The sequence below is a fragment of the Babylonia areolata genome, chromosome 5 (assembly GCF_041734735.1).
Source record: "Babylonia areolata isolate BAREFJ2019XMU chromosome 5, ASM4173473v1, whole genome shotgun sequence".
Taxonomy (NCBI): Eukaryota; Metazoa; Mollusca; class Gastropoda; order Neogastropoda; family Buccinidae; genus Babylonia; species Babylonia areolata.
The window spans coordinates 10554737-10564736 of record NC_134880.1 but is presented as its reverse complement, the minus strand read 5'-3'; the positions used below and the strand labels follow the sequence as shown (position 1 = coordinate 10564736).

Here is a 10000-nt window from a genome sequence, read left to right as displayed (position 1 = left end):
CAGTCGGCACACTCCTCACAGAAGGACATACGTCACAAAAGGTAAGCCGACGACGGCAGCTCATCCCAGAGAGGCATAGTCCATGCATAATGAATGGGGACAGGAACAGCACTTGCACTCACCTCTGATCACAGTGGGGTCTGTCAGGACAAGGGTCACCTCCCCTTCCAGGTTGCCCCCCGCCCAGCACACAGAGCGAGGGTCTGCTGTTTGTATAGCCAGACACTGCATGAACGCCATCGTGCTCGGCCTCTTCCTGCTGTTCGTATAGTCGGATGCTGTAAACGAGCGTAATCGATCGTTCCTCGACAAATTTTTGAATGGAAGGTCCGTTTTTTTTTGGTGTGTTTTTTATTTTTGGTGTTGTCGCTCACTTATGAGAAATGAAATTCAGTTTGGTCCATAGTGCTGTGAAAAAAAAAAAAATGCATCGAAGATTGCCTGGATCCAAGACTCCTTTGAAGGTTGTCGGGTTTGAGAAGTCCACAAAGTCACAATTCTGGAGTTGTCTTTGTTTAACACGGCTGTTTTCATAGTTTCCTCACTGGTACAATGCATACTAGACTTTTGCAGCAGTCCTGCATAAATATTCCAAAATCCTTTATATGTTTATTTTCTTCTTTTATCATAATGTACGCAAGTACATCTGTTGCAACTCCTGTTTAGCATGCAGGCTTCTATATCCCGTAGACAACGCCTGTATACCGAAAATGCGTAAATATACATGCATGGGTTTTCCAACAGTCTGTTACCCAACACAGGACCTTGACAATGTTGCTACCACGTGCTATATTAGTACGGTCATAACTCACGTGCTGTCGCGCGCAGTTCGCTTTCTACACAGAAAAGATCCATCATCATGTATCTGATCTGCACAACTAGAAAAAAAAATCCACCGTTGAATTTGTAATGTCTGTTCACATATTTCATATTAATTTACCCTTTCATTCCATTTCGAACCACCAAAGTACACGTTTTCTTAAACAGGCTATCCTTGAAGACAATGCATGTAATATCTACTAACGTTTATTTCTCAAAAACTCGTCCACATCCGGTTATCTCTAACATGCTTTTTTTGTTGTTGTTTGTTTGTTTGTTTGTTTTTTTTGTTTTTGTTTTTGCACTGTCCACAGTATAACATTCACTGACAGTAAAATCCAGCCAGCACAGGAGATGTAGGGGAGTATACCAACAACTGGACAGATTCGCGTCAGCAACAAGGCATCCACAGCCCTAATGATGCATTACTCAAGTCAAGAGTTCACAATGATAAAGAACTGTATTCATGCAATGAAAAACTGCAAAAAGAACATACAGCTGTTTAGTTTTCCACAAAATACTTCTGCAGAAAGTGTGCCGAATTTCATCCTGTAATTTTCATGTTAGAATCAACAATAATGAAGCACAACTTACACTTGACTTCTGACGAACGAAATAAAATCACTGAGTTGACAGTAATGCCCACCACAGCGGAAATTGGGACCAACACACTGTCTGCCTGTGAGGATCAACACACGCGCACACACACAACCCACGAAGACTCTAACAAGTACGGTGAAAGATTTCCATTCAAGGTTGCATTGCAAGTTCCTGAACCCCTTGTTGTGCGCTCTTCAAATCTGCTGACTCAGCGAGAACCTTGTGGGTTTCACCGCAGTTTTCCAACAGCTGGGCTTCAAATGGGAACAGTATGATCAAAGTTTCGTGTCGTCTCGTTTTTTCACACGTTGTGCTGGCAAATGTAATCACTTTGAAAACTCTTTTGTAACGGCAAGTATATCATGCCATTGTTATTAGCAATCAGAGCTACTCACAAAATACATTTCCCACACATTTTAGCAGTTCAGCTGTTCCCTAAGTGTGATTTTTTTTTTTTTTTTTACTGATCCATGGTACAAAACGTTGTGTGAACACTATTGCTGATCGCGGCCACCTTCCTGGAAAACAACAACAACAAAAGAAAAACACGACAGATGTTGTGTCGTTTATGATTCACGTGTCCAAAATATTTACTCCATTCTTTTATCAATATTCTATCTTATTTCTAATTTTTCAGTAATTCAAATGTTGCTTAATTTCGGTGACTCACAATGCTTAATATTGTACTACTGATTCGTGATGGTTTAATTAGGCTGGCCTATGGTAAGAAGACCGGAACATTCACTCGCAGGGTTAAGTGTTGTTGAGTTTGGTAGGTTCTCTCTCACACAACAACAACAACTGGCAATTCACAACCACTCTCGCAACGAGTGAATCAAGAGTTTGTGAAAGTGATCTTTCTCAGAACGGCTCAAAGCGCTGCAGACACACTATGTGTTGGTGACACACACACACACACACACACACACTCCTGGCCAGCCAACGACAGTCACAGGGCTAATGATGAAGCGGGTGTCCGGTACGATGTCAAACTGGATGTCCAACACACACACACACACACCTGACACGGCTGCCACACCTCAGTGACGTCATAGACGGCGCGAGGCGAGCCGGTGCAAGATCAGCATGTGCATAGCTGGCGGCCTCGGTCTCGTGTCATCAGGCCCACCTTTGGTTCATGACCTCACACCTGACAGGAAATGTCGTGCGAAAAAAAAAAACCACCACCAAAAAACAACAGTTTCAGTTTCAGTAGCTCAAGGAGGCGTCACTGCGTTCGGACAAATCCATATACGCTACACCACATCTGCCAAACAGATGCCTGACCAGGAGCGTAACCCAACGCGCTTAGTCAGGCCTTGAGGAAAAAAAAGTGAATAAATAATAGATAAGCGTGCATAAATAAGTAAATAAATAAATAAATAATTACAATATAAAAAACAAAAAAACAACAACAAAACAACAACAAAACACCCGTGTGCTGCACCAACTGAAGTTCAGTTCAGGATGGTCTCATATTTGACGAAGCACAGCATGTTTTGAACTTGTCCGCTTTGACTGCACATTCTTCTGTCTCACATTGACAGAATCCAGGGAGGTTTCAAACCAAGGACGCCGCGTGCATTGTGTCCAATCTCAGGATCTGAAAAAACAAAAAACAAACAGGCAACAGAACTCGCATCAGGCCCAGGCATGTGATGAAAAATCAAAACAGGTTATGGAATCCAGTTAGTGAATCGGCTGTTTACTTAGCGCTCTGTGCTAATGAAGGAAGGTAATGGAAGGTGGCAGAATGGTTAAGATGCTCGTCGGTCAATACAGAGTCCTTGATGGTCTGAGTTCGAATTCTGTTCTCGCCCTTTCTTTGACAGGCCTTGAGTGCATGCATTTGTGTACCTGAGTGAAATTCTTCTGCAGATATTTGCCAGAGGACAACACTCTCGTTGCCATGGGTTCTTTTTCAGATCAGGTTGCCTTTACGCCGTTCTTGAGCGGCAGTGCCTCTTTATCACGATGCAGATAATCTCTCTCTCCCTCTCTCTCTTTTTTTGGGGGGGGGGGGGGGGCGATGGGGGGGGGGGGGGGTCTAATTTTACCCTTATCACCATTTTAGGCAGTACAGAAAAAAGGTGCAATGTCCAGAATGGTTAAGATGCTCGTCGGCCACTACAGAGTCCGTGAGGGTCTGAGTTCGAATTCTGTTCTCGCCCTTTCTCCCAAGTTTGACTGGAAAATCGAACAGAGCGTCTAGTCGTTCGTGTGATATTATAAACCGAGGTCCCGTGTGCAGCGCGCACTTGGCACACTGATCTGTAAAAGAACCCATGGCAACGAGAGTGTTGTCCTCTGGCAAATATTTGCAGAAGAATTTCACTCAGATAGGTACACAAATGCATGCACTCAAGGCCTGTCAAAGCGCGTTGGGTTATGGTGCTGGTGAGGCATCTGCCTAGCACTTGTGGTGTAACGTTTATGGATTTGCCCGAACGCAGTGACGCCTCCATGAGAAACTGAAAATATTAATGAGCGAGTGAGTGACCACAAACAATTTGGTTGTTTCTTGCATGTTGGTAATGAGCCAGTTATTGAGTTATTCAGTTGATCCGCTAATATACTCAAAACAATAAACCAAGTTCCAAGCTGGCGCAACAGCCAAATGGTTTAGGCGTTGGACTTTCAATCTGAGGGTCCGGGGTTCGAATCACGGTAACAGCGCCTGGTGGGTAAAGGGTGGAGATTTTTCCGATCTCCCTGGTCAACATATGTACAGACCTGCTAGTGCCTGAACCCCCTTCGTGTGTAAACGCACGCAGAAGATCAAATACGCACGTTAAAGATCCTGTAACCCATGTCAGCGTTCGGTGGGTTATGGAGACACGAAAATACCCAGCACGCATAAAAATGCTAGTAATGGTCAAAGTTATGACCGCTGAGCATTAATGGAAGAAGAAGAAGCTAAAGCCTTTTATCGGTGCTTGCAATGGGCTGTTTTACAGATAAGGTGAATGGAATACCTTAAAGAAACTGGATGATTTCTTGGCTACCTTTACTGGGTACACACAGTTAGAAAAGGATGCAGTCGCTCAGATTGTAAATGACATTGAATAGTTGCCTTTACGCCGTTCTTGAGCGTCGGTGCTTCTTTATCACGATGCAGATAATCTCTCTCTCTCTCTCTCTCTCTCTCTCCTCTCTATTTTTTTTTGGGGGGGGAGGGGGGGCGATGGGGGGGGGTCTAATTTTACTCTTATCACCATTTTAGGCAGTACAGAAAAAAGGTGCAATGTCCAATAGCCCTTGATGATCATTGGGGCCGTGATTTTTTATATCCACTGTATCTTGGGCTTGTAATAGGAGGACAGGGCCCGTTCCTCTCTGTATCCACCGTTTTAACCTTCCCCATCCCAAGTCGGGTACCCGTTCACATCTGGGTGGAGTGAGGAAAACAGGATGGCAGAAGTCCGACGTCTAACTGATTCTACCACTGCGTATGGAATGCAGAAGGACACACACACACACACACACACACACACACACACACACACACACACACAGAGCAAACAAATTCGGAACAATGAAACAGTTATTGAAGTGTTGAACGACAAATTCGTATAGCGTTTACATACAGGCAGAAGTAACATTTTAATATGGACAGGGGGAAGACAACTTGCTCAACTCTCAAACCCCTGTGCCCCCTCCCCCGTCCCTCCCACTCCCTCCTTCCCCCTTACTTCCCTCCCCAGGCCCCCGCCACCCCCCTTCCACACACATACACCTCCCTCCCCTCTCTCTTAACTAAAACTTGCGAACCTCTGGGCTTCTACCGGCTTCCACGTGCTGTTGTACTCACTTTACATGACGCACATCCCTTAAATCATGCAGCGGAGGAATGTAAATTAGGCCACACACTCCTTTCACACACTTCTTTGATCTGTTCACAAGGCCGCTCAGAACAAAGACACTGATGTCTCTCAGTGTTAGGTGTCAGTGTCCATGCTCAACAGTCATCCACTGAGTCAGCGCCTACACCCACACGTGAAAGTATCTTGGCTGGGTACTCCCGATAACAAAATTATGTTCTTTTCAGGTACGCACTACTGGCAGGCCTAAATCAGCATTCCTTTGGAGTTCTGGGTGCAATAGCCGAAACTGGAAAATTCATTGGCTACTTTTCTGGGTACACAGTTAGAGAAGTATGCAGTCGCTCAGATTGTAAATGACATTAAATGGTTGCCTTTACGCCGTTCTTGAGCGTCAGTGCCTCATTATCACGATGCAGATAATCTCTTTCTCTTTTCATGGGTTTTTGGTCATTAATTTTACCCCTGTCACCATCTTAGGGAAGCACAAAAAAGGTGAAATGTCCAATAGCCTTTAATGATCATTGGGGCCGTGATTTCATGTCCACTGTATCTTGGGCTTGTAATAGGAGGACAGGGCCCATTCCTCTCTGTATCCACCGTTTTAACCTTCCCCATCCCAAGTCGGGTACCCGTTCACATCTGGGTGGAGTGAGGAAAATAGGCTGGGGGAAGTCGCACGTCTGACTGGTCCTGCCACTGCATATGGAAGGCAGAATGTTAAAGAAAAAAATGCAGACGAAACCGGAACAATAGATCAGCTATTGATGAATTCAACAACAAATTCGTATTTATAACGTTAAAAACACGCAAAAGTAACATTTTGATATGGACAGGAAAAAGACAACTTTTTAAAACTCTAAGCCCTACGCCCCCTCCCCTGTCCCTCCCACTTCCTCCTCGCCCCTTACTTCTCCCTACCCCCACGCCCACCCCCTACACACCCCTCCATCCCATCTCTTTCAACTAGAACTTGGAAAACCTTTGGTCCTAAGCCGGCATCCACGTGCTGTTGTACTCACTTCACATGACGCACATCCCTTAAATCATGCAGCGGAGGAATGTAAAATCAGGCCACACACTCCTTTCACACACTTCTTTGATCTGTTCACAACGCCGCTCAGAACAAAGACACTGATGTCTCTCAGTGTTAGGTGTCAGTGTCAATGCTCAACAGTCACCCAGTCATCAACGCCGGCCCACACCCAGACGAGGACGTCTCTGAGTCGGGGAATCCCGATAAAAAATTGCGTTTCTTCCAGGTAGGCCTACGCACCATAGGTAGGCCTTAATCAGCATTCCTTTGGAGATCTCGGCGCAATAGCCGAGTGGTCAAAGCGTAGAAACTTTCAATATGAGGGTACCGGGTTCGAATCTCGGTAACGGCGCCTGGTGGGTAAAGGGTGATTTTTCTGATCTCCCAGGTCAACATATGTGCAGACCTGCTCGTGCCCGAACCTCCTTCGTGTGTATACGCAAGCAGAAGATCAGATACGCACGTGAAAGATCCTGAAATCCATGTCAGCATTCGGTAGGTTATGGAAACAAGAACATTTCCAGCATACACATACCCGAAAACGGAGTATGGCTGACTATATGGCGGGGTAAATAAACAAAATGGTCGTACATGTAAAATGTTACATGACTGTCAGAAACATGATTAAATGACACAGGAAACGAATGATGAGCGCCCAATGGCATCCGTCAGTCGGCTCTACCCAGGTATACAGCCTGTTGTGCAAATGGCCCTGAGTTTGTAAAGCACTTAGAGCTTGGTCTCCGACCGAAGATAGGCGCTATATAGGTATCCGTATCAATCATCATCATTCTGCGTGATGTGGGTGTACCGAACAGTATGATTATGTGCTCCGCTTCGTTTATTTGTTGTTGTTGTCTTGCCTGGAAAGTGTGTGTGTGTGTGTGTGTGTGTGTGTGTGTGTGTGTGTGTGTGTGTGCGCGCTTTGAGTTTTGGAGTTGATGGCATTGTTTTAAGGTTTGTAATGTTTTTGTTTTAAATTTTCTGTGACCACCCGCACTACTACCACCACCACCACCACCTCCACAACAAATAACAACAACATATCAAATCAACTATGAAGATAAGCAACTATGTAATCAAATTAACAGTAACCTGACCATTAGAAACTACTCAGTGTTTTACATGGAATTACATTAAGATGGACGAACTACACACACACACACACACACACACACACACACACACACATAGTGAGAGTATAATACGCACGCACTTTTATGTGCATAAAATAAAATAATGAAAAATAACAAACAACAACAAAAAAAAAAAAAAAAAACCCCACTTCTAAATGCTTTATATATCTTGACCAAAATTTAGAAACCAGCCCTATGTTTCAGATTTCGCAAATAAATTCAAACTAGCTTAAAAAAACACACATCCCTCCAAAACCACCACCAACAACAACAACACAAAAGCAAACAAAAAACAAAAACAAAACAAAAAAACAAACAAACAAACAAAAAACAACAACCCAAACAACAACAACAAAAACAAAACAAACCCACCACCACCACCACCACCAACAACGGAATTTTCAAGAAAATTTTACACATCTACTTTATCGTGTATTAAAAACCTTCGCCTCGTGAACTGTTCTTTGTTGTTGTGAATGGTACATGGTAAAAAGATACGTGGCGGAGTGGCGGGGTTGGGGGGGTGGGGAGGGGGGATCGAGGAGGGGGAACAATTTAGAATGGGGAAGTGGGAGTGGAAAACTATGGATGTTTGCGAAGGAAAGGCGCGGGGAAGGGGTGTGGGGTGATAGGGCGTAAGGGGGGTAAAGGTGGGGGTGGGTACAGTTTGACAGCCATCCATCTCCGGGAGACGGTTCACTGGCCCGAGCAACATCGTGTCTTGTCACTGATTATGCGGGACGACAGCAACAGGAGACAGGGTTCATGCAGGGGGCTCTACTCTGGGGAACGCCAAAGCCACCATCACTGATCACCGGTTGAGCTGTTCTGGGGTCGAGAGGCGAAGAAAATACCACACACACACACAACACACACACACACACACACACATAACAAAAAAAGAAAAGAAAAAAGAACATCAGAGTAAAAGTACACACGGCAAAAGAAAAAAAAACAAACAAAAAAACCCAATAAAACATGCCAATGAAACCAAATCGAAAAAACAAAACAAAACAAAAAAACAAAGAAACAAACAAAAACAACCAAACAACAAACAAAGAAACGACAAAAAACAAACAAACAAACAAACAAACAACAGAAGAATAAACGAACGAATGAATAAATGAATAAACAAACGAATAAATAAAAGCCACACTGGAAATCGCCAGAATGATAGAAATCCATCAAGAATACATGCAACCAACATTCTGTTCCTCAACAAATTTTCCATTCCTGGGACAAGCATTTATCTATTTATTTGTTTGTTTGTTTATTTATTCATTTATCTATTTATCGATTTATTTACCTATTCATCTATTATTATCATTTATTGTTTACTTATTTGTTTGTTTATCTATTCATTTATCTATTTATTTGTCTATTTATTTATTTATCAATTGTTAATTCGTTTTGTGCTCATTTCGGCGGCTATTATTAAAGTCAGGAGATATTCCGTCTGAGTCCTAATTTCAGGAGCTCATATAGTGACCTCTGTGAATGTCAGCAAAGCCACCACAACGCCAGCTGTTTTAGATGGAAACATCCTAACAGCAGGGGAGTGATTTCGTTGATGTTCAGCTGTATTTTACAACTACAGTTCCTGACAAAAATTCTTCAGACATTTCTTTTTGGGGGGTGTGGTGGGTGGGAGGTTGATTTGAAAAACCATCATAACTTTTAACACGTGTTTGAGCACCCTCCCCCCCACCCCCACACATGTATATAGTTCCATACTCAAATACAACACACACACACACACACAAAATTGAAAAACATAATGCAGATATTATTAGAAAATTCCAGGTTTTACAAAGAATTGTCTGTTTCCTTGCTTTGTTTTGTTTTATACATTTTTGCATCATCCATCGGTATGTTCTCTTATCAATATTATTCACACACACACACACACACACACACACACACACACACACACAGAGATACAATTTTGTACCTTACGTGCAGCTTTTTTTTTTTTTGATTGATTTAAAAAAAAAAATTTTTAGATAAAAAAAAAGAAGTCTACGTCAGTGTAACTTCGTTGATAATAGGATTTTTTAAATGCACCTTTTTTTTTTTTTTTTTTTTTTTTTTTTAAGGGAAAAACAAAACCAAGCGATGAAGACCACGGAGACTGCCACCATGTCAACGATGATCTGCCGACACCGAAAACGCTGATCATTAATACTACTACTACTACTACTACTAATAATAATAACAATGGTATTTATATAGCGCTGAATCTTGTGCATAGACAAATCTAAGCGCTCAAAACAGGCAAGGAACTGACGGACACATCGAAAAAAGACAGCACGGCATGAATTCCCACAAAAAAATGGGTCAAAGTTTTTTTTTTTTTTTTTTTTTTAACTGGATGGCGATGATGCTTTGAAAATATCCAAGGAAGCAGTCCACAGAAAGAATTTTAACCAATTTTCTGTTTTCTTCTTCTTTACCTGAATACCTTGTGCCGTGGGGATCCAATGAACAGCTTAAAGCGTTATAGATTTATACATACTGTTCGATAGTTAGGCAATGCAAAAGTCAGAAATAGCAAGAAAACTCACTTGGTTGTTGATAAACACGCACGC

At 42.8% G+C, this 10000-nt stretch overlaps 1 protein-coding gene across 1 annotated transcript in view; it reads right to left on the bottom strand.

Annotated features, from left to right (window-relative positions):
- LOC143282365 (arrestin domain-containing protein 1-like) overlaps positions 1-10000 on the bottom strand; it is a 50972-nt gene that overhangs the window by 38104 nt on the left and 2868 nt on the right. Inside the window, exons 2-3 of the mRNA XM_076587980.1 lie at positions 1414-3022; positions 123-836 (exon numbers count right to left, since the gene is read on the bottom strand). Coding sequence (XP_076444095.1) covers positions 123-240 — 118 coding nt within the window. The 5' untranslated portion in view covers positions 241-836; positions 1414-3022. The remainder of the gene's footprint in view (positions 1-122; positions 837-1413; positions 3023-10000) is intronic.